We start from the raw sequence: 24,421 nt of genomic DNA, 5'->3' as shown, positions 1-24,421 counted from the left end.
ACAGGCAAATTTCCTACCGTTGTTGTGACGAAGCTGTTAGCCAAACAACACACACAACCCATTGTCGGTTAGTAAAGTGTCTTTACCTGCACATGACATGCTGTACAGATTCATTATTACAAAAAAGGCATGAAAAGGGTTTAGGTGAAGCATCACAGTTCAGGTTTGACTTTTGAAAACCACGCCCAGCAACTCCACAGCACCTCTGAATCACACACAAGCACAACAAAGCACTGACCAGCCAAAATAACTGTCGGAAGTGTAACAAACTCAGAAATATTATTTTTTTCCATAATTGAGTAAACAAGTTTTTCTCAGAGGAAAATAAGGTCCACAGAACACAGTTTGAAGCTGGAAAGGTGGCAGGGTCTGCCAGATATATTCCCCAAAACCACATAGTGCACCTTTTTGAAGGAACAGTTCACCCAATATGAGAATTCAGTCATTCTCTACTCACCCCCTTGCTGATGGAAAGTCGGGTTAAGTCTGGTAGTCCACCTAACTTATCTGACGCTTCGCAGCAAAACAGTATTTGCAGCTCGTCTGGCATAATCTAAGTCTCTAGATCTCAGAGATCCCAAATTGATTCAAAGAGACGGTCACACACAACATAGAGAAATGAAAGACGGCAACAAGTGCCTCTGTTGGATCTGTATGGGCCATTTTGTTTTGGTTTTGTTCAGTTGTTTTTCACGTTTTAAGACAAATCCCCATCTACTTCAGTTGCCAGGAAAATGCTGCAACGCTGTTTTGCTGTGAAGTTCCAGAAATGTTTTGTGGACTATGAACCTTCACCCGACTTTCTGGGTTGAACTGTTCCTTTAAAGCAATGTGTCAGACATCAGATGGTCATGGACTTTAGCATTATTGTACTAGTACTGCTGTATTATAGTGCTGCTGAAAATAATAATCTATTTTGAATGTACTTTTTTCCAGGCTTGTCTCTGCTGACTTTCTGTTTTAGTCAGGCAGGCACAGGCATCTTTTTTTACCTGTGCCATGTCTGTGAGGAAAAGTGTCCCGCAGACAACCTCGGAAAACACCTCTTTTCTAGTGACCATTGCAGCAACTACTTTGTAAGTGCTGAATATCCTAAAAAATTACCCAAAGTTTTAAAATTTAGACAATTTAGCACAATTTAATTTAAATATTTCTTATTTTAGAACTACACAAACCCCAATGTGCTGACTTACTCCTGGGTCCCCAGCATGGATATGAGAGTCCTTCTGTGGAATCAGCTCCAGAAGGAAGTGAAAGAAACCGGGCCCGGACGACTACAGGTTTGTAGCTGGAGGCCTGCAGCCATAAGCATAAATGCATATTGAAAAGTTAAATTGGAAAGTTAAATGTGAAAGGGGCTGCTTGTGTTGAAAACCCAAAACAATTATCACTGAACTCTGCAGTTCCCCCTCAGCTCTGTGGAGCTTCTTTTTATCTTTCAGCTTGTTATTTCAGTTTTCCAGCCCACAATTTAACTGTTGTTGTAGTGTCGTAGGCTATCGGTCACTTGTCTAGTGCAGATGAGAGTTGGTCAAAACACCAAGTTTGACACAATATTTATTTTATAGAAGATATTTATTGCTCGCAAGCAAGAGTCACTCATGCATGTGAACTCACTTAAAACAACATTCCCATCATCTCCACATCCACCTCAGGCTAAACATAAACCTCCTATACACTGCAACCATTGTTGTGCATCATACATCAACCATTTTCTGAACACATATACACAGAAGAGGTTACCCAATCCCCCTTCAGGATGAACTCCTTAACTGAGTTCCCGTTATGTTAGTTTTCACAGCCCATTATACCACATATACTCTGCAACCATATAAGTCACAAGACTAGTCAGTCACCCACAACACTCGAAAATAAAAAGCACAGTTGAATTTAACCAGCTATGTTTCATCAGCTAGGTTCAACAACAGCAGAACAGCAGTCATAGCTGTGGCTATTGTAGTGACCGCACATGTAGCTGTAACCATCATCGTGGTGATATCTCAATCATCATTATTAAATGACGGGAGGATGATCTGTCTAATTAATCTATAGAGCTCATATTGTTACTTATCCTAACAGGGATGCTATTGCTCCATTGTAAATAAAAAGTCATGAATAATTTTAAATGAAGTTTCTAAATATGCCTCTGGGAGACATTTTACTGAACGCTGTGTAGATTTAGAAAAACATTCACTGTCTGTCTGGTTAAAACAAGAAACAGGGAACATTCTGTTTTTATGACAGTTGTTTGACCTAATCTTTCGAAACCATCTGTATGATTTTACTTTGACATTTGTCTGACCTCGACATGGCTTATGTTGTTTGTATCACCCTCTAAAAACGCTAAACACTTCAGTCATTGTTGATGAGATGTCCTCAGCTGGGCACAGTCCTTCTCGTGTCTTACTATTGTTTTTTACGGTTACGAGTCTTTGCTGCAATTTTTGTATTGACAATAATTAAATGATTGTAATGAAAGCCTTTATAAACTGTATGAGATGTTATCTGTTTTGCAGATATTGGATTTACCTAAAAACCTGTTGGAAAAGTTCAAAAGCAATACCTACTCTGAAGGTATATGATTCTCTGTGTAACTTCTTTATGTAATATTTGTTTGAGAGTTTGTTAAGTTGTATGTTTATGTAAACGATCTGATCCTTCTCCCCAGTGATGCGCACTCTCTGTGAAAATGACGATCTCCTGAAGATAATTGAAGGTTTGTGCACAGTTTTCTCAGGACTCTGCAGAAGAATTGGTCAGGACTCAGGGAGTTTGTGGAAGTAAAATTATTAGCATTAATGTTTATTTACTGTGGTGCTTCTGTAGCTCTGTTACCACCGTGTGTCTTAGAGGAAGAATTCTTGCCTTGTCTTGATCTTGTGCCCCAAAAAGGTGATGACTGAGTCTTAGCTAGGAAACCATGTCCAGAAAAAAAGGGAGATACTCAGTGCTCAGGCCGCTTGCCTTCATCATCGGTGTAATCTTTTTCTTTTTTTTTTTCACTCTAGCTGTGAAGCCCAAGAGGACGGTGATACAGTCGTACCAAAAAGACAGCAGCAGGATGTATCCACTTCTGGGTCTGTAATTTCAACTAAAGTAACCTGTTGATATCCCTACAGTTCCTTTTTAATTTTGGAGAACGCACAGGGATGAAAAAAGGAAAATGTGCTTTGTCTGCAGAGATGTTTCCCTATAGAATAACATATCGTACCAATTAAACAAATCCAGTCCATGCAATTAATTCATACTTGAACAGACACTGTTGGCCACCTCAGTTTTGTTTTTTTTCCATCTAAAATTTCCTCCCGTTTCCTCTCTTCTCTGACCGTGGTCTTGCAGGCATGCAGCACCTGATTGAATGCATTTGCGTGGGACCGACTGAGAAGAGATACTACCTCTGCACTCTCTGCAACCTAACTTTCACCACCCGCACGATCATCAAACATGTCCTGAGCTTTGACCACATCTTTTGTTACTTTGTAAGTAGCTGTATGAAGGACATCTTGAGAGCTGGTGTAAATCGTGACAGTAGAAGTCTTTTACAGAAGCATTTAGTGAAGCTTTACTGAGGAGAATAGAGGTGAACAGTTAGACTGGATCATTAGCCCTTATCACACTGAGACTACAGAAGAACATCGGGCTGGGTCACTCTGTCCTGTTACTAGAAGATAGAAGGATTCCTCTTGCCCTATGGAGAGGAACCTGTTTGAGGCTGGAATGTACAACAGGCTGTGCTTTCACAGACCAGCACTCTTCTGATAAGAGCCAGCTCCCCCGCACTCCAGGTTGCTCCTCTGCTATCCACATCAGTTACTCATTTCTCTGGGGAGGGAGTGAAGGTCTTGTCAGTACGTTGCACCGACCATTTGGAAGTTATATGCAACTTGTGCCATTTACTGCTGAAGTTGCCGGCCAAACTGACCCCTTTTTAAAATTTTAAATATTTATGAAATTAAATGATAAAAATAATGCGTGGTGTTTCCTAATTTTGACGTTGACTAATGACTCTACAACAACTGAAATCAGCATTGTGTCTCCCTGTGGTTTATCTGTGTAATTCACATCAGTTTTGATCTATACAGAGAGCGTGGCACCCCTCAACTTTGATGTCAAAAGAATGCTGCATTTACAACAAGTCCTTACCCTCCATGATGCTTGGTTATGCAAAGCAGACAGAGGAAATTCATGGCACTGCAAACACTGACATGAAGGTAATATAGTCCACACAAAGTTTACTGCATTTTCTCCAAAGTGATGCTTTTATTCTTATTAATGTGAAACGTTATGACTTTGTGTTACAGCAAGTGAGGCTGGAGCCTGACAAATTCAGATCAGTGACTTTCACTTGTTATGCAGAAGGTTGGTGGGTTTTTTTTTCATGACTCGTTGTATTCATATTCCCCAGATATATGATGATTTACTAATTGAGCTTATGGTGGCTTGTAGCGTTAAAGGAACTGGAGTCCATCACAAAGGAAAGGTTGATTGTAAGCGTCACACCAGGGAAAAAGCTGGGTATGTATTATGTCACTGTCAGCTACTTGAAGTGTGCCAGATTGATAACTTATTTCCTGTAAGGGAAATTCTCCTTTCTCTCTAACTGTTGAAATAGAAAGTTGTCAGATATTTAATAATAATATTTTTTTTTAATTTTTTTTTTACTACAGTCTATTTTTTACAACATGGAATTAACAACGCATTAATGCTTTTTTTTTTTTTTTTTTTGCAGAGCATTGTACTCAGTCAGCAAGGTCTGTATCAGTGTCTGCATCAGTGCCTGCAGCAAGGACTACATCAGTGTCTGCATCAGGGCCTGCAGCAAGGACTACATCTGGGACTACGTCAGTGTCTGCATCAGGGACTACATCAGTGTCTGCATCAGGGCCTGCAGCAAGGACTACATCTGGGACTACGTCAGTGTCTGCATCAGGGACTACATCAGGGACTGCAGCAAGGACTACATCAGTGTCTGCATCAGGGCCTGCAGCAAGGACTACATCAGTGTCTGCATCTGGGCCTGCAGCAAGGACTACATCAGTGTCTGCATCAGGGCCTGCAGCAAGAACTACATCAGTGTCTGCATCAGGGCCTGCAGCAAGGACTACATCAGTGTCTGCATCTGGGCCTGCAGCAAGGACTACATCAGTGTCTGCATCAGGGCCTGCAGCAAGGACTACATCAGTGTCTGCATCAGGGCCTGCAGCAAGGACTACATCAGTGTCTGCATCTGGGCCTGCAGCAAGGACTACATCAGTGTCTGCATCAGGGCCTGCAGCAAGGACTACATCAGTGTCTGCATCAGGGCCTGCAGCAAGGACTACATCTGGGACTACGTCAGTGTCTGCATCAGGGACTACATCAGTGTCTGCATCAGGGCCTGCAGCAAGAACTACATCAGTGTCTGCATCAGGGCCTGCAGCAAGGACTACATCAGTGTCTACATCAGGGACTGCAGCAAGGACTACATCTGTGTCTGCATCTGGGCCTGCAGGTAGGACTACATCTGGGACTACATCAGGGCCTGCAGCAAGGACTACATCTGTGTCTGCATCTGTGTCTGCATCAGGGCCTGCAGGAAGGTCTGCAGCAGGGTCTGTGGCAAGGTCTGCAGCATTATCATACACAATACGTTGTCAGGTAATGAATTATAATATCCCATTAAAAAATCCCTGTAATAGCCTGGATATTAGTGCATTGTTTAATTTCTCTTTTGTTTCACTCTTGTGGCAGGACTGCAGTGAAACCTTTGCCTCTATATTACGGTATTATCAACACGTGTCAGAGGGGAAACACAAAAAGGTATGATACCGTCTCATATCCACAGACAAAAGTCTTAAATTGAAGGATTTTGTGATTATTCATTATGCTACAAAATATGACCTTATGTAAAATGTGTTCCCATATTCTTCCCCAGATGGTGGAGAAATTATTCAGAGGTACCTTCACTTTTCTCTCATTTCTCCGATTATTGTGTGTTGTAAAGCTCATTTAAATAAGATTATGTTCTCCTTTTGTCCCAGATGCCAGAGCTGACCATTATGAGCGAAAAGGTACACTTTTCTCACTTTGAGCTATTAGTTCCAAACAATACAGATAAACAGTATTGGTTTCTTAATGTTGTACCGTATAATTACATTTTTTAATGTCATAGAACTGTTTTATCTTTAAAAGTGAGCTTTCCATTCAAACATTACTCATGAATACAGTCTCAACATCTTCTTACATTTTCTTTAGCATTGAAATCATTTTCCAAAAATGTGCCTGTGTTAATCTTCTAACATCATGAGTTTCTTGTGTTTTGGACACAAAGTTTAGGTTAATGTTCATGTCTGATGTAATTTCAGCTCTTTCTCTTCACCTTTTCTTTAAATGTCAGGAACATCACTCCGTCTGGGCTTAGACGCTTACGTCAAAGAGGGCTTAAGGAAAAATGAACCAGTTATTGGTGAGCTAACCTACTTGTTATCGTTGTGTTTTGTAATGTGTAAGACAAAATATATTTAATTCTCATTTTGTTTGTTCAGGTGTGGCCATGGTTGTGGCCTTTGTCAGCACTCAGGGTCAGCTCGAACCTCTGTATATCTGCTTTGCTTGTAAGGACTGTTTCTCAGAGTCTTCTCTCAAACCACACTTTGAGTCCACAAAACATCTCATTCACTCATTGGTGAGCTTTTGTTTAAGTTATTTCTGGTTTGGTTTGTGTGTGGTGCCAGTGCAGCTGTGTGTGGGTGCCTGCGGTGCCACTAATGTGTGTGAGGAATAGGAAATGACATGCATGTGCTCTTCTTTTCTTTAGTTTTATATACATGTTCTTTTTTTATATCACAGATTGACTTAAAAAGTCACTTGTAACTACACAATTTAATAATAATAATAATAATCATAATCCTGATTTGTCACAACTTCTGTTTCAGATTCCACTTACTGTACAAAAATAATGATTCATGCAGTGCCCAGTTTTTATATATATATATATATATATATATATATATATATATATATATATATGCGCGCACGCACACACACACACACACACACACACACACACACACACACACACACACACACACTGATTACCATCTTTTGTCTTGCACTCTTAGCTGTACCAGAATCCCTGGCGGCTCCCCTTCGCTTGGGAGAAACATCTGGACGTGAAAGTCTTGCAGGCAGCGGCATGGGAAGAGGAGAAGCAAAGAGGACCAAATCACATGACGCTGAAGGTAAAATGACAATTCAGTGTTTTCTCACTAAGATCCTCACATCATTGTAGAAATATACAAAAATAATTTAAATATGCAAACTGATACTGTAGTTCAGTCTCAAAAGCGATAACTAACAGTAGCACAGTAAAATGTGTTAATGTAACAGAATGCACTGATTTTCTGTAGACTAAACAATCTTTAGTTGTTAGTAATTAAGAATCTTTCCTTTCTCAGATACTTGATATGCCATTCAGTGTGTTTTGGAGCCTTCAGACTAATTACCGTAAAGGTAGGAGTTGGTTTTAAAAACTAATTTGACCCTGTGTAATGGACAGAAAGGGAAATTGTTTTGATCAGAGCCTCTAATTAATACACTGACAGAAGTTGCAGTTCTTCCTTGCAGTTGTACTTTTTCCTCACATAGCTATTTTTTCACGAGGTCAAACTTGTGACCACTGACATTACTCGTTTTGGTCATTCTTGCCACTCAAGCAACATTAAAAATAGCGGTTTCAAATAGTTTTATGTCTCATTCTTGATTTTGTCTGCAGTGATGGATAGTCTTCTACAATGCATCACTAAACCACACTTGAAGCGTGAAGGTTTGTGATAAAATGATTTCATCTTAAATTAGATAATACAGTCTTTGCCTTGCCATCTGATTTGTGCATGTTTGTCAATTTCTATGACTTCGCAGTTCCACAGTGTGAGACATACAGCAAACTCGAACAAAACGAGAGATTTCCTCTGCTTGGTGAGTACCACTGGAGAAGGAACAAGTCTTACCAGAAATCAGAAAGACTTGACGTTTTTAACTGTTCGACTCATAATTGCAGGTGAAAGATTCCAGGTCATGTACGATGTGTGCATCAAACGGGATCAGCCCGCAGCAGACACATCAGTGGCATTTCTGTGTTTGCTCTGTGAGAAGACGCTGTCAAAAAAGGAATGTTATGCACACATGTTCAGTCGGGAACATGTTGCAACATTTATAGTGAGTATTTTTATTCCTAACACATCTCAGTGCATGATTTTTCCATCAATGGAGACTGTTTTGTTATTATCATTGTGCCTGAGCTCTGTGCCTGTAGTGTCCAAACGCAGGCAAACCACAACAGTCAGGCATGTTAGGAAAAATTCATTTTGATAAAACGCACAAAGCCCTGTGTCTGCAAGCTGTTTAACAGTTCGTTAATGCATTGGTTATTTATTTATTTTTTTAATGTCTTCTTGGAGATAAGGGCAGAACTGTACTCAAAATGGGAACCTCCTGATTGCTCTGTATATCTACTTCCAAATGCATTTGAAGGAACATATCTATAAATTGCTCATTAAACTTCATAATACTCATCACTTATACTTATCACACACACTATACATCACGAGTAGCATTACCATGAATGAAAATTTACAGTCGATATAATACAAAAGTATGACAGCAATATATTTGTTTTATGACGACCTGCCCTGGAGAACTTCTCTAAGTGTATACGACAACATTTTAACTGACTTGATTCTAAAGGTAGCAACAGTAACCATGTTAAGTTAAAGCCTCTCCTTTATTCAGTTAAAGACAGTGAGCAAAACGTTTAACCAAAAGTAGTTACCAGCCAGGTTCGTCCCAGGTGAGTGAAAAATCATCTGTTTCATCAATTATCATATCATCTTGTGTCTAGTAGCTAAGCTAATGTCAGTTAGGGCTGCAGTCAGGCTGAGTAATGCTGGCTAGCTGATGGATTGACTGTCCAGCTTCTCAAAGCATAAGCTAACATTAGCTAGCTTAATGATGTGATGATATATCTCTGTCTGATTACTGGGTATGTATGTAATACTTTAGAAACGTTTGATGGTAATTGATTGATGGTAAACATTTTGAGGAATTTATGAAGCTATGGTGGGAAGAGAGATTTCTGTCAACCTGGTTCAATTCATCTTTCATCAAGTGTTAAAGATGCAGTGTCTAAGACGGTCATTTTTTTTTGTTGCAAATTTGTCATGTTCAACTTTTTTTTACATGCATGATTTACCTTATAATAAATACCATGACTGCTGTTTAATTCATAATGCAGGATACAAAAAAATACTGTCAGTAAGTTTGCAGCACTTCAAAGTATACTGATTATTCCTGATTAGTCCCCCCCAATTGATAAAATGCCATACTATACTAAACTAGGCTATTTTTGGCCTCTTGTCCACATGTCAGTAGAGATTTAGGTACCTGGAATGTGGTTTTGGGGGTTTTTAAGAACGCCTTCTAAGGGACTGATTTGTCAAAACTGCATTACCATGGGTATATTGTGAAATAATGTCATCACCTGAATTCAGGTGTGCCAATTGTGGCTTTGTGTAATGAGCATGCTTGAAACAACAAACAAAAACTCGTAGGAAAAACCGACTGCTTACTAGACTAAACACTTACGTGTTATGCTTTGTGTGTGTGCAGGACCGCTTCCACCCAGGCTCGCTGAATTCAAGCACTGATGCGGAGACCTTATTTGACTTGGCCAAACAGGCAGCACAGATTGACTGCAAATCAAATGTGCAGGTATTCTTTACCAGAATTTTAATTTCTGTACCATTTATATAGCTTCATGTACCTTCACACCTTTCACAGGAGTCAGGTGGTCAGGAGGAAGGGGACATTAAAAAATCTAAGCTCTCAGGAGAATGCAGATGTTGAGCAAGTATCTACTTCAACAAGCAGTGCATGAAAAGTAAAAGAAGGAGAAATACATTCTTCCCAGACAGAGGATCCCAGAAGATAATTTTGCCTTGTAAACAAACTAAATTGTAATAAACTAGAAAGCAAGTCTAGAAGAAGGGGAGAAGAGTTTTTAGCTGAACTATTTAGTTTGAATTTATTATATTTTTCTTATTGATTATGTCTGAGGTGCTGTCACGCAAACCTACTGAATAATAGCGAATAATAGTGTCAAGGCCAGGTACATCATAATAAAAGATGGAAGGTCCGTGGAGTGGAAACCCACCTGGACCTAAAGTATATAAGCTGAACGATCAGACAGAGTGTTTCAGTCTACCCAGGGGTAACCCATGGTGTTTGTGGCCTGTTTTGTGAATAAACACCTTTTGTGTGAGGGAGTGCGTGTACGCTTGTGCGTGCGTATGTGTGTGTGTGTTTCTCCTGGTTGACTTGGCCCTACGTGTTGATTTGGAGTGTCCACGTGGTTATGTGTGTGTGTTCTTATCAAGTGTGATGTCAGTTGTATTTCCCAATCTATTGTTTATCTCAGACCCCAAAGCAGAATAACGCATTCATTCAGTTACAATACTGGTCATCTAGTCGGGCCACAATTCTCAATATAATCCAGAAACGGCTTCTAATACATCAATCAAACGTTTCTAACTTTTGGCACGATCTAATACAATTCTATCTTTGTTGTACCTTGATTGTAATTCAATTATAATTGCTGTTGGGACTTCTTGAAAGCCTTGCCATTGCGTTTACCCTAATTTTAACCTTAAACAATGACGACATTCTCCTTGTCAAAGACACAGCTGCATGTTTAGCGACACAGATGATATGTTGTACTGTCTGGTACATCTTTCTGTTGTGCCCACTCTTGCAAGTGTAAGAATAAGCCTCAGAAAGCCAATTCTTGTTTGTGAGTTGTTGTGACAACAGTGTAAATAGTGGCAGTTACTTGAGTCCCATGTGTGAGAGTTGACTGTGTAGCTTCATGTAACATTTCTAATCTGATTTCATAGGAAATAAAATTGGACAAGCCCATCTGGGAGCCCTGCGACTACGAGAAAGGTAATTATGTGTATTGCAGTGAATTACTTAATATTTCACATTGGCATTGATTTGGTTCCTTGCCAATTATTTTGCTATTTTGATCCAGCGGTACCCATCCTACGGTCTGCAAAGAGGAGACATGGGAATGGTAGGCTTGAACCCCCAATAATACCTCGAAGGAAGCTGTGTAAGTCAATTTTCTAGTATATGTTTGTTGATTTTTGTTGTTGTTTATTTTTCTTTTTTGTAACTTGGTGTAGCGGCTAAGAAAAATACTACGGGAGAACATTTGACTGCCTGTAAATCCACTACAACTTACTTTTTCGCCTCAGCCATTATTTGCTTCATTCATGTCTTTTTGCTTTTGTATTGTTGCATACTGAGTGGATACTTGATAAAGCATTGCAGATAATTCAAATTAAATGCATGTTTTGAAAATCTGTATCTTTCTCAGTCCCCAGAAAACTTTTCAAAGACACGGACAAAGGCCATGTGAGAGACAACAGTAAGGAAAACAGCCAGATGATGCAGCGATCTGTGAAACAGACCAGTCAGAACCCTACAAACAACCGTGAGATCACCAGTACGCACAGTGTAGGAAGTGGAAAAAATGCAGGAAAGGGAGACCACAAGACGCCTCCCTCACCAAGTGGAAAAGAATCAGAGAGGAGAACAGAGGTGTTTTCAAAAACGGGTTCAGAGGAGACAAAGAATGCAGGTAGGGAGACTAACCTGGTGATAAAGGAGGAGAAGATGGAAGAGCCTGTAGTGATAAAGGAGGAGAAGATAGAAGAGCCTATACAGGTGAAGCAAGAAAAGGAAAGAAAGAGGCCAAGCTGCATGTTTGAAAAATCACAGGACGACACATGTTCTAATGAGGATGTGGAGAAAGAAATTGGCCATAAAAGGCAGCGGCTCAACTCCAAACAAGACGCATCTTGCAAAGAACCCCAAAACCTGCCAAGTGTGACCCCGGCAGATAAGCGAAAGAGTGGCAAACCAAATCCCGATAATGCAAAGGATGAAGGTACGTGAATGCCATATTTAAGTTTGTGGAAGATTTTTCTCTGTTTTTGTAACTATAGCAGTCTGTGGTGTTCTTACAGTGCCTTCTACCATGAGCCCCCAACAAGCAGCTCCACTGTGGCAGTATATCCAGATGAAGAACAGAGAGCCTGTGATTGGTCAGTCCAAAATTATGGAGATTTAACCAAACTGGCATGTTCATGACTCACAAATGTGACCCAATCATTTCATTTCTCTTTTTTAATTATTTTTTTTTGGGTAACAACTATCTGGAGAGTTCAACTCCAAATATTAAAGTGTTAAGTCAAAGAGGAAATGGAAAACAGAATGCACTTTTCATATTTTGATTCCCTGTTTTTTTGCATCCATCTAGCCGTGCATTCATTTTCAAACCAAATCATTTCTGCATTTCTGTGAATAAGAACATGTTGAGCCAGAGGGGAGATTAACACCTTAATATTAATTGTATTTCCTTTAGGCTTAGAGGTACTTTTTGAATGCCATTGTGATGAGCATGACCCGATCTACTTCTGTGCATGCTGCTCTCTGAAGATCCAAGAGAAGGACATCATCAGCCATATTACTGGAGCTGACCACCAGAAGCAGTTTCTGATTGTGAGTACATGTTAAATAGTAGGATTTGTGTTTTACACACCTATCTTGCACTTTGGAGAGTGTAAACAGCAGGGGCTGGGGGAGGCATGTGATACATAGTGATCAAACTTGGTCTAGACGTCCTCTGATTAACTAGTTAGTGTTATGCAAATGTGTATCTGCAGGGTTTAAGAGACGGACAGGAATCACCATTTACTGGGCTCTTCCCAGACGTCACTCCCAATGTGTAGCACTAACTGAGAATGCCTAAGGCCCCTTCCAGACCAAATCAGGTGTTGCAGTGTTTTATCCCAGGATTGTACATATGGTGTGGGATGGTCATTCTGTTGTGTAATATAACCATATAACCATAAGTAAGTAGTTAGCGGTTAATGAATGATGGTTAAAACATGTATTACTCTGCACTAGTTGATTGAACATGCACCTATTGATCGAATTGATAATTAAACTACTGAATTGTGTAAACTTGAAGTGAAATATAACCACAAATGTAAGAGTGAAATCATGTAACCAAATATACCACACTTTTATTATTATTTTTAAAAGAAATGCAGTCAGTAGGGCAGTGGAACATATCATGGAGGAGACTTAGAGTTAGAAAAAAACGTCTCACAGCCGCAGCACAGTGGATGCACAGATAGAACAAGGCCACGAAGTGGCAACACAGTAGGTAAGACGTGCAGGGGAAGTCCAGGATAAACAGCTGCAAAGAGACATCAAAGCGTATGCCCGTTGTGACGGTTGTCTTGACCAATGTTGGCATGGGTGGGCACGTGTTTAGCCTCGTGCAGGGAAATACCCGAGTCCGCAAAATTTGATACATAGACTAAGGAAAGAGCAAGGATTGGATAAACCATGGTGCCCAACCCCTATCTTAGTGAATATAAGCAGGATATTTTGTATTGAGAATTCTGTCTGAGAGATCTCATGTTTTAATTGTCGACAATTAAAAATTACTGCACTCAGCTTTGGAGGACTCCTGGATATTATTTCCTTTTTATTGGTGACTTTTTGAAACTCTGAAAAACCTTTTTGAACAAACAAAAGAATAAGAAGTCAAAACACGACAATTTTATGGCCCGTTTGTGTGACATAATGTTGCAAACTTTAACCCTCGCCAGTCCTGAAGGTGACGGTACCTTGAAGCAGTCTCCCAACCGTCAATACACAACAAATGAGAGGCTATTATGTTGCCCCTCCTTCTGAACTCTCTCTGCTGTCTATAGTATTTTCTGTACATATACATCAAATGCTTTGTCGTAGTAATGCCTTCTCCTGTGCATGTTTTTGACATTAGGGGTCACATAAAGTCTCGCCTGCAGCAGTTAAGCAGTTGGAGAAGGACGTCAGACGTTTTGCTGCTTTGTTTGAACAGGATAATGGATATGGAGAAGCTCAGGTTTGGTCATGGTTCTTATATCTGTGGACATCGTTATAACTGTCGTATCATAAATTAAGATAAAAATGAAATCATTTAACTATGGTCAGTCCTGGATTATGTTGGAGAAAAGGTCTAAGTAAAACACCTGAGGAAAAACATTCGATAATGATTTATTGATTGTTATTTATGTCTTGACCCCAGGTGTTTGATCTGGATGAAGAGATTTACAATGAAATCTCAAAACAAAACTTTAACTCGGGTAGGGTTACATCTTTCAGTCATTTTGAGTTATTTTTGGAAAGCGTGTGTGTTCTCACTGTTTTTTTTGCTGTACAGTTATTCTTTATTCTGTTTATTTGTCCACACAGCCATGGAGAAACTGATTGCAGATCAGCCTCAGCAATACAGTTGCCTTGAACTCCCTTCTACCTCAGTCACCCTTCATGCTCAACCTGAAGTCCAATCTGTCAAAGATGACTACCAGGTGAGTCAATCATCAGCATTTGCTGAATTTAAAGAGTGCCTCCCATTCTGAAGCTGTCATTTTAAGAGAAAAGTTACATAATGTTACTTAAACGTGGTCAAACATTTGATCGACAGTAACTGTTTAGTTGCATCGTTCTTTGGCAGCTAAAAATTGAGCAGTCTACTTAAATATGGATGTTTCATTTCAAAGGTGATTGCCATGGAGATCGATGATGATTCGGAAGACTCTGTGGCAAAGCCGTCCTCAGTAACTGCAGCTGTAGTTCCAATGACTGAAACCTACTCCAAAACAACTCAAGCCACCCCTAAATCAAAGGAAGATGACAAAATGAACCAGATTAAAGTGTCTGAGTCAGCTGACAACGCTATCGCCACCATGACTGTTTCCAGAAGTAGTAAAGACTCATCAAGCCTGCATGTGTCCATAAGTGGGGCACACGCAACTTGTTTGCATCCTGAACCCACAGGAAAGGACGTGAAAGCTGAAATAATTTCAAACACATGTTCTGCTGTAACCACCTCAAACAAGTCCACATCGATCATCTCCAAATGTCCCGCCAGGCCAACCAGTTCTACATCCGACACCACCAAATCAAGAGCACCCAACTCCAAACTTAGACCCACCCCCTCCAGCTGTACCACAACCGCAACCACCCCCACCGCCTCCATATCTAGAGAAAATGCCTCCAAATGTGCCACTTCAACCCACACCAAACGGACAGCACCCAAACCCAATTCTTGTTCGACCTCCAAAGTTGATAACACCTCTAAAGGCTCTGAAACTGCGTCCCAAAATCCAGATGCGTCTCAATCCATGTTGACATTGACATATGAAAATACTGGAGCCTCTGCAAAGACTGCACTGAGGAAGAATTCACTGGGGCCGAATGCTGACGTTGCACCAAAGAGTAATGCACCTGCAGCTCCGCACCCGACCGCGATGTCTGTTAGGTCTGACGGCAAGAATCAACACACAGGGCCATCACATACCTCCATGTCTGTCAGGTCGGTAAACAAGAGGCCAACCACAGAGCCATCGCATCACTCTGCAAGTAAGACAAAGCCGAGTGAAGGACCTAGAGTCGGTACGTATGATTATGAATTACATATGGACAATCACTTAGTAAGTCTCTATGAATTGGTTTCTCCTAATTCTAATCCGAGGTTGTTGTATTTGTCTTAATAGGCTTAAACCAGATGATAAGAGTGACATCTGAGGGAAGGCAGCAAGTCTACTGTCAGTTGTGCTCAGTGAAGTTGCGCTCTTCCGGGTCCATTCACTTCAGTGGCTTCACCCACCGGTTAAACTATTTGGTGCGTGCTTGAGAAGTCTTATTGTAGACAGAGTTGAAATCTTGTAAAGCAAGGCTTTATTGCAGACGTTAACTGCGTGCTTTCAATGTTCTTACTAGAAAATGAAGTTCCCTGCGTGGATTAACAAGCCATTGGAGTTGTTGAGCAAATTCGAGAAGGTTGTGGCGGCCTACTTTGCTGAAGAGGAGAAGGACCAGAGCATGCAGGTGACCATTCAAAATGACCCAGAACTGACAGTCTGTGTGTGGTTGTTAATCTGCTTTAATGGTGATGATAATGATAATGATACAACATGTAGACAAATCTATAGATGGAATTTACTTATTATCAAGCCAAAAATGACAGAAGAAATAATTGTTGTCTTCCAGTGAAATCTACCAGTTACTGTCCATAACACACAAATTCAACAAGTTTCTTCCAATACATCTGTGGGCTGATTTATCCTGGACATATAGATTATAATTGAAGCAAGATGTCAGAGCAATTTCTTGTGAACAGACCACCAAGAGTAGTCTTTCTTTATTCAAACACTTGCTAGTGGACGCTTTAACCATTAACATGCAATCTTTCTGGCTGAAGGCACAAAACATCCTCTTGTGGGTTTTCTTATACACGTGCACACAACCCAAACTTACACCCACATCTGCAGTCCATGCATCGCCACACTTTACAGTAATTAGCTTTTGGGGCTCCAAGCCAAGGATGAGACAAGGAGGGTTGATAACATAAGAAACACAAAAACAAGGCATAACTCCTTACCCTCCCTGTCCATATTGGCACCATGATTATGTCCAAAGCAACTTTCCTGGCCTGACGGGTGATGTAAGGAGTCAGTCACTTGAAGGATGTCCCAATGTGCAGTATTTGTCCACTACACAAGATACAACGCATTTTCTTTTGTAGGAGCTTTGCCATCAAACATACAATTTGTCGTTAGTTGTTTATGTAAATGAAACCGATAAATGCAGAATGGGTATGATTTTCCACCTAGAACAGTGAATCCACACCTTTTTGAGTCCCGACTCTCAAAAAAATGAGGTTGCTGTTCATGTTTCTGGTCACCAGCCTTTGTAAAGTCCACAGCCAATAACAGCATGCAGGTTATGAGGGCTGCAGGTGGTACACTGTGTCAGGGGGCCGTGTGCTTCTGGTGTTGTTGAGCTGGGGAGGAGGGGCCGACTTTGAATCTTGTGTTTGCAAACCCTAACTGAGAAATCTTACCCACTCTGTCTTTAAGAAATGATCGAATATCCAAAGGAATCAGGATTGATGGCATAACACAGAGGACTGCAGACTTGTGACAGAAAAGATGTTCGGTGGCGTGTGATTTTTAATTATCATTGTATGTCTTTCTTTCTGCTAGAAAATAGAAGTAAAGATTGAGGAGTACAACAAGCTGGCCACTCTTCCAGATAATGAAGGTAAATGTAGTTCTTGGCAGCACCGTGGTGCAGTGGTTAGCAGCTTATATTCTCATACATTTTATCTAAAAAAAACACAATCAAAATATTTTTTTAAAGGAAAACTTTGACAATATTCTGTGCTGACTAACTACTAGATGCAATGTAAAAAATATAGAATTTTAATTATGATTATATTTTAAAATTGAAGAGAATCACTAAAACTTTGCAAGAAAATATGGTCATTGTCTTGGTGTTAATTCTCTCCTTTTTTTATTCCCAGCTCTAGCCAGACTGAAAGCAATGTTGAGAAAAAGAGAATCACGGACCTCAACCAACAGTGCCGAGACTTTGAGACTGCAAGTCTCCTCCACCAGTCAATGTAAAGTTTCAAGCCCAGATGATGGTAAATCCAAGTGTCAGCTCTCGGCAGCAAGTTTGAAATGTGTCTGCATTTTATGTCCACATAGAAACACATTTTACCCTCACATTCCTGAGTGTATTTTGTTGTCTCTGGACATGTTGTTTCCCTGGCTGAAATATATTATATTAATGATAATTAATGATATTTTCTGGCTTAATAGTTTTGACAACAAGAGAAATGTATTATACGTCTTTTTGATGTTGTGAGAACACCTGTGGGTAAGACTTAATAATAATCATCATTAATAAATGGTAGATTTACAGTTGAATAAACTTTAGTTCAAGTTATTTCATTGTTAACAATGAAATGTTTCATAAACCATTTATAAAGCATTTCATTGTTTGTGAAAATGCAACTTGTGTTTATAATACTGTTGATAATTAGATTACAAAGCATTGCATAGTTGTAACAGTGATATAATATTAACTAAAGTTTAATTAACTATACATAACCATTTATTAATGATGGTTATTATGAAGTGTTGCTGCCCTGTGAATGAAAAACAAAAGTATGGAATTACATCATACCAATTACAGCAATTTTGTCTTTATTGTCAATTACAGAGATGTCTGTTTCTACTGATAACCAATCAGAGCAGGACAAACATCAGCTCCATACACTATTGGTCCAGAGTCCAGGTGAAAACCCTTATGCTTACACATATTGTTCCAGACTGTTGAGTCCATGCTACAGTTATTAACATAATGCTGTTCTCCGTTCAGAAACTGAGGATAGAAATCTTGCTGCGGGTCAGTCAGACGGAGCCCGGAGCTTGAAGATCTCAGAGACAGAAGCTGATGACCGGATTTCAGACCCGCTTCCCACCTCTCATAATAAAAATCAACCAGATCTACCAGACCTCATCGTTACTCCTAGCGTTCACGACGCAGACTTAGCAGGTATGTCTGTGTATCGTCACCAGGGTTGCCAGGTCTGTGTGACAAAACCAGCCCAATACGGGAGCTCAAAATATGCCCTTTCCAAAAACCATATACTGTTCAGTGCAGACCAGTTTATTGTAATATCTACAAAGTAACTGTTGTCTTAACGACTCATATTCATATTCTAATTATGTGCCCTTATCTAAGCTACCATCCATCAGGACTGTCTCCTTACCAGGGATATGCTTTGAGCTCCCTTTTGGTGTGTTTTGTGGCCTCTAGCTAATGAGGTGCTTGTCCTTGGGTGCGTTTTAGATGTCTTTCACAGCTGCACCTGTGTGAGTGAGTTTTGCTGTATTCTTATCAAGGCTTCTTGGATGGACTAAGATGGCGTCGATCCAAATACTCATTAGTGCACTGCAGCTGTGTCGGCGTGAGCTTTATCTGAACTCCCCTCTTGGCTGCCTTTTGGTTACATGATTCCCCTACTTGAATTTAATGTATTTTATTCATATACTTATAGTAAATACATGTATAGATTGGATATGTGTTTGCAGTTAGTATTTTAGTTTACCTTATCTGAACTGATGCACCTTATCCTGTTAATTCACAACTTTTTTTATGATATACACAATATATATTTGTGTTAACAGGTTTTGTATTTGCTGAACTAAAGTTGCAATTTGTAGTTTTTCAAAAATTCCAGGTAGTATTTTGCTATATTAATAGGGTAATAATACAAATTCAAAAATATTGATTTATTGCTATGACTGAATACACAAGCCATCCTCAGAGAAGAATAAGGTCCCCACAACAATTCTGCTTGAAAACCGCTAACCTGGCAACCCTGGTCATAACATCACATTCCCTGACAGAAGATCATAATTATCATATTTCCAGCTGGACTAATACGATCTCCTCTTTTTTTAGTCAGTAATAAACAGGAAGCAACGGAGTGTGCAGTGGAGCCCCAGGCTACGGTTGACTTCACCCCTGCTACTGAGGTTCCAGGTAAACAAGGAGCCTTCCCTCTCAGCTGTTGTGTCTTCCAGTGTCTTGCTATTGTTTGTACCTTTTCCTCCTCCTTCTGCGTCAACACTCATTTACACAATCCACCATCTCTCACATCCCTCCCTCCCAGCAGTCAAAATGGAGACACCTCAGAGTTATGCAGATCCTCCTACGACTGACTCAGAGTCAAGTGGATTTGCCCAAATCCCTGACCTATGCCAAGAGAGAAGTGACCCAGAATTACAGGACACTCAGAAGACATCACCTGCAAATGTCTTTGAAACAGACCTGCTCCCTTCTGCTGCTTCAGTGAATACAGAACAGCAGAACCAATCCAGACCCAGCGAGAATACAGAAGATGCACCAAAACGTTCGGGATGCAGCCCAGAGACCAGACACAGCGCATCACAGGAATTAACAGGGATCTTGAAAGGTAGGTGTAGGTGCATAGATGAGTCTGTGGTGGTTGTTTTAGAAATTTAGAAATTGCTGTATAGATTTGACGTCTGTATGATTCTCTGTGAGGAAGTCGGATGAGAGTCACTCTCTTAGGTAACATAGGGTTAGGGTTAGAGGTAATAAAGGGCCATTGTCCTGGAGAAAACATGATCACCACTTGAATGTGTGACTGATTGATTCAGCACTGTTGTCCTGTTGTTTATCTGAGGTTATAAATGTCAAAAGAATCTGGGTCTTCTCTCTATGCCGCATATATCAAAGCGATCTGATTCATCACACTGAGTCTGTAATTCTTCAGAGAATTAGCAACTCTCAAACTTAGGAGAATTTCCTTTACAGCCATTTAAAACACTGATTTGTTCTATGGTATTTCCGTCACAGGGGAAATAATTCAGGGCACCAGTCATTTGTCCACATACTTGACATTGAAGGGACTGAACAATGCAGAAATCATAGGTGGGTGTGTCCATACTTACAAAGCAAACCCTCTACACTCCTTTAATTTCATTTCATAAAAGCATACAGTGTGTTAAAGACGGTGTGTCCTCATCAGGTCTGGACTCTGTGTGGGAGTGTCGAGGGATTTCTCGGTCCCCGTTCTTCTTGTGCGAGAGCTGCAGCTTGAGGCTCTCCCACAATCACATCTGTGACCACATGGTCAGCCGAATTCACCAGGACAATTATGTGGTGAGTGGCATCTCAATAAAACAACAGAAGTAAAGTTTGCTCCCAACATTTGCCACCATTTCTCACCTCTTTTCTTTTTTTTTTTTAAATAACATGACGTGTATGTCTTACAGCTGAGAAAGTACCCTCAGCATATGGAGTTTTGGTGTAATGATGACCTGACTGATGAAAATAAACTTGTAATTCTAAAGGGGGTCGTCTCAATGATCGCAAAGCGGGAGCGTTTCAAAAAGATGGATGCGCAGGTAACTAATTATGTTCATGTATGATGCATGTTATCTCAAATTTTCTTGGGGTAATGTGGGCAAGATATGGGTCATGATGTATTTTAACATGTTTATTGTCTTTTTGAAAGAGTGTGTCATTTATGGTGTTAAGGAATTGTTAATTAATACTTCACAATTGTGATTTATTTGTTGAGAAAAATAGAGTATATGCACAAAGTGGAACTTGTTTCCCTGTTTGTGTTTCACAAAGGTTATACTGCTGAGACAGGACTCCTATGAGCATGTTCTGGCAGCTCCATTCAGTGAAGGTATCAATGAACTAATTATCCATTGGTCTACAGAGATTATGATGATCCACGGGAGTATGTCTAAGTTTCAACTGTGCTGTTTGCTTTTAGCTTTAAAAATGGTGCAAGACATCAAGAGAGAACTGAACCGGCGCGTCTTCTGTCCATCCATCAGTATCCCGCAACAAAATGGTGACTCTCATTGGCCCAGTCACAGGGTCATTAATTTCTCCTTCGTATAACTAAATTGACCTGTGCAAGCAGAACATGGGTATGAGCGATGGGTTTTCCTTTCTGTTGCACAGACCAGCAGCCTGAGGAGCGGCAGAGTCGAGAGGAATCTCTTTCCACAGAGATGCAATCAACAAGGATACTTGAGACGGACCAAAGATGCGACAATGGTATTATGTTTTCTTTTTTTTTCACAGCTCCCTCTAGTAATGTTTTTTTTAATACTACTTCAGAAAAAAGTGACCCAGAGTTTAACTGAGTGATGATATTAAGTCTATGTTGACTTATTTCATTACTTTTGAGCTTGTCCATAATCAAGGCTTTGAATCTAAACTAATGGGATTTTGTGACTTATGTGACCAGCTAACCAGAAACTGGTATGACTTGTACATTACTTGCAGGTTTGCCTTGGTATTTCTCTGTCAATTAGAAGTACACATATATTCATATCTAATGAAAAATCTTCTTTAATTTGTGCATCTTTTCCTTTCTCTAAGCTGTAATAAGTTTAAGCTTTTCTTGTGCTAATTGTTTTCCTCTCTCGTGCCTTTTTAGAAGAGAGACAAAAAACAGAAAAACGTCACTTTGAAGAGACTGCGGGGGGTGGAGATTTGGATTGTGTCAAACTAAGAAAAGGCTCAAGTAATGTGGATGTCACCACAGTCTACTCAGAGGCTGATTCTGTCGTCTCTCCACCTCCTGGTGCTGGCACACGTCACAGTTTACAAGAGACCTGCAGTAGCTCTTGCGTGCAACCAGATCCCAGGCAACCTGCCTCTCAGAGACAGAGGTCTACCCCTGAGTTGCAAGTGAATCAGGAAGACGTGCGCTCAGAGTCCCCATCTTCCTCTAGTGTTAGTCCTAAAACTAATCAAACCCTGTCTGTGTCTGCCAGAGATGAATGCTTTCCAACCAGGAAAAGACTAGCTGACACATCTCTTGAAACACTAGTCAGACATGTCTCCAACAGCCCCCAAATCGAGGACCATTTACCAGCCAAACGCACATGCAGCTCACTGCAGCCCAGCATCGAACCAGCCTCCAAGTCCACGCCTGTTAACCCTGCTGCAACCCCCACCATCCTGTGCTCTAAGGACAAAGACGCCGTACCCATATCTATCGAACAAGGTGTATCCAATGTGGACCAGGTACAGTTTGAGGACTTAATTTCTCTGATGAAAAAGGTGAAGTCTGAGAAGGATGTGTCCCCTTGCAAGTCGGGTCCAGATAATACTGGGACGACAACCTCCTGTGCTGGCAATTCATTTGAAAGTGGCATGGAAACAGGATGGGATTCAGAGACTGTGCGGTTTAAATCTAAAATGGAAAAAAAACAAAACAGATGGGATGCAAAGCGGCAGTTGATTAAAATTACAGTGAAAAATAATCCACTCTCCTCCGAGTCATCAGAGAGGATTTGTTCAGCAGCGGCTCCTGTGGTCTCCAACAATGAGAGCCAACTCATTAACCCTACTACCACCTCTGTGTTCTCCACCGAAAGCTCATTTGTTGAGGGCTGTTTAGAGACGGACAACCTTTTTCTCGGAGCCACTGAAGCCAAGGCAGTGGGTACCATGATGCCTGCCACTGCGGACCCCAGTCACACACAGCAAAGTGTCGCTGCTCAGTTTGAAAATGTAAGCCAGATAAAGGCTACTACCATCCACAGTTTGGTCTCCAACCCGAACCCAGTCCAGATGCCACAGCCAGAGACTGTAAACACTGTGGATCGTCAGTTGCCCATTAACGCCATCATAACCCCCAGATTGGGCCACAAACACAAGAAAATTTCAGGCAGCTGTATTGTACAGGACCGTGCTAACCATCCGATCGCTCACAGTTTGCCCACAGTTGCAACAGCAAATCCCAGTGACGCACTAGCAGTTTCAGGAGGGTATGGTCCGTACAGCCAAATGGCTTACATCTCAAATGGACAGGTTTCAGTGTTTCCTTCTTATGTTGCAGGCTACTCAACACCAGACACCCCTCCTGTCACTGAGAGTTTATACCATCATCAAGGGTACACACCAAATGTTTTATACCGGAGCCAGATTTACCCAACGCAGGAAGCAAACTGCTTTGGACACTTAGCAACTCCAATAAGCCCAGAATGTGTGACACTTGAGTTGCAGCAGCTATTGCAACAGCAGCAGCAAATCCAGCAGCAGTTAATGCAGCTGTTAATGCAGCAGCAGCACCAGCACCAGCACTCTTCATGGACAGGTGCTGTTCCTGAAGTTGGCACCGGAGCAAATGAGGCCGCCTACTCTAGCGCCATTCCATTAACCAATCCAGCTGACGTTCACAAACATTAGTTGACCTGAACAACTACAGACTCAACAGAACGGACCTAATGCAGAATGGCAGCAACATAATAACACGGTACAAATCCCAGAGTTTATCTCAGCCCTCCTGCTGTTTATCCTGGAGGTGTAAATATTAACTCAGTGTGTTTTTATGTGTGAATATAAACGCACTTCTGCTTTGAGTTTTTTTATCTGGATGGTGACGGAGCATGCACACTTCCATGATCCCTGACCCCGTCGCCTCATCAGGGCGTATAAGAGCAGCTAAAGAACAAAATCTGGAGACTAAGCCCAGAGATCCATTTATTTTTTTGTACCAAAAATATTCCTGTTTGATATTGTTCCCTTTTTCAATTTCTGTTACATTTTTACATCTTGAAAACAATAAATATTCAAGCGTTACTTGTTTTACTCGTTACAATCACATTTTTCCTTTTACACCTGTAACCAAAGGGAAAGATTAGCTCTGCTATTCTTATTTTATTGATATATGCTGTTCTGTTGCTATATATTTTTTTAAGGTGTAAAATAATCCTCATTAGTATTTGGGGCAACTTGTTTCATTATCTTTTATTGTGTGTGTTCACATACACACGGTGGTGTACATGTGAGTTCTGCTGTGTTACATCAAATGTGAAGATTTGTTAATTCCAGTCATCTACTGTGATTTTTGTAATTGTTTCATCTTCATATATTATTCTTTTAAATAAAGTTCCTTGAAAATTGA

At 40.5% G+C, this 24,421-nt stretch overlaps 1 protein-coding gene across 5 annotated transcripts in view; it reads left to right on the top strand.

The window, feature by feature from the left end:
* LOC311272461 (uncharacterized protein) overlaps positions 1-24,421 on the top strand; it is a 39,634-nt gene extending 15,213 nt beyond the window's left edge. For 2 of the 5 annotated variants that reach the window (XM_084378886.1, XM_084378890.1), the window contains exons 5-50: positions 5-67; positions 937-1,076; positions 1,164-1,280; positions 2,517-2,574; positions 2,669-2,716; positions 3,009-3,077; positions 3,340-3,479; positions 4,083-4,211; positions 4,302-4,359; positions 4,447-4,515; positions 4,730-5,637; positions 5,731-5,799; positions 5,915-5,936; positions 6,021-6,050; positions 6,377-6,445; positions 6,525-6,664; positions 7,101-7,220; positions 7,437-7,491; positions 7,754-7,804; positions 7,900-7,956; positions 8,039-8,196; positions 9,646-9,747; positions 10,929-10,977; positions 11,066-11,146; positions 11,414-11,986; positions 12,066-12,143; positions 12,464-12,600; positions 13,898-13,999; positions 14,183-14,240; positions 14,350-14,465; positions 14,658-15,552; positions 15,654-15,781; positions 15,880-15,987; positions 17,145-17,202; positions 17,465-17,587; positions 18,169-18,243; positions 18,328-18,504; positions 19,417-19,497; positions 19,628-19,930; positions 20,338-20,412; positions 20,510-20,643; positions 20,757-20,888; positions 21,121-21,178; positions 21,269-21,349; positions 21,463-21,558; positions 21,944-24,421. In XM_084378886.1, coding sequence (XP_084235012.1) covers positions 5-67; positions 937-1,076; positions 1,164-1,280; positions 2,517-2,574; positions 2,669-2,716; positions 3,009-3,077; positions 3,340-3,479; positions 4,083-4,211; positions 4,302-4,359; positions 4,447-4,515; positions 4,730-5,637; positions 5,731-5,799; positions 5,915-5,936; positions 6,021-6,050; positions 6,377-6,445; positions 6,525-6,664; positions 7,101-7,220; positions 7,437-7,491; positions 7,754-7,804; positions 7,900-7,956; positions 8,039-8,196; positions 9,646-9,747; positions 10,929-10,977; positions 11,066-11,146; positions 11,414-11,986; positions 12,066-12,143; positions 12,464-12,600; positions 13,898-13,999; positions 14,183-14,240; positions 14,350-14,465; positions 14,658-15,552; positions 15,654-15,781; positions 15,880-15,987; positions 17,145-17,202; positions 17,465-17,587; positions 18,169-18,243; positions 18,328-18,504; positions 19,417-19,497; positions 19,628-19,930; positions 20,338-20,412; positions 20,510-20,643; positions 20,757-20,888; positions 21,121-21,178; positions 21,269-21,349; positions 21,463-21,558; positions 21,944-23,703 — 8,150 coding nt within the window. In that variant the 3' untranslated portion in view covers positions 23,704-24,421. The remainder of the gene's footprint in view (positions 1-4; positions 68-936; positions 1,077-1,163; positions 1,281-2,516; positions 2,575-2,668; positions 2,717-3,008; positions 3,078-3,339; positions 3,480-4,082; positions 4,212-4,301; positions 4,360-4,446; positions 4,516-4,729; positions 5,638-5,730; positions 5,800-5,914; positions 5,937-6,020; positions 6,051-6,376; positions 6,446-6,524; positions 6,665-7,100; positions 7,221-7,436; positions 7,492-7,753; positions 7,805-7,899; positions 7,957-8,038; positions 8,197-9,645; positions 9,748-10,928; positions 10,978-11,065; positions 11,147-11,413; positions 11,987-12,065; positions 12,144-12,463; positions 12,601-13,897; positions 14,000-14,182; positions 14,241-14,349; positions 14,466-14,657; positions 15,553-15,653; positions 15,782-15,879; positions 15,988-17,144; positions 17,203-17,464; positions 17,588-18,168; positions 18,244-18,327; positions 18,505-19,416; positions 19,498-19,627; positions 19,931-20,337; positions 20,413-20,509; positions 20,644-20,756; positions 20,889-21,120; positions 21,179-21,268; positions 21,350-21,462; positions 21,559-21,943) is intronic. The other 3 variants (XM_084378888.1, XM_084378887.1, XM_084378889.1) reach the window with 3 other exon arrangements.

Source organism: Pagrus pagrus, assembly GCF_965226575.1.
Source record: "Pagrus pagrus genome assembly, chromosome: 17".
In the NCBI taxonomy this organism is placed as follows: Eukaryota; Metazoa; Chordata; class Actinopteri; order Spariformes; family Sparidae; genus Pagrus; species Pagrus pagrus.
The sequence above is the reverse complement of the archived record's forward strand: the minus strand, read 5'-3'. Positions and strand labels throughout refer to the sequence as shown.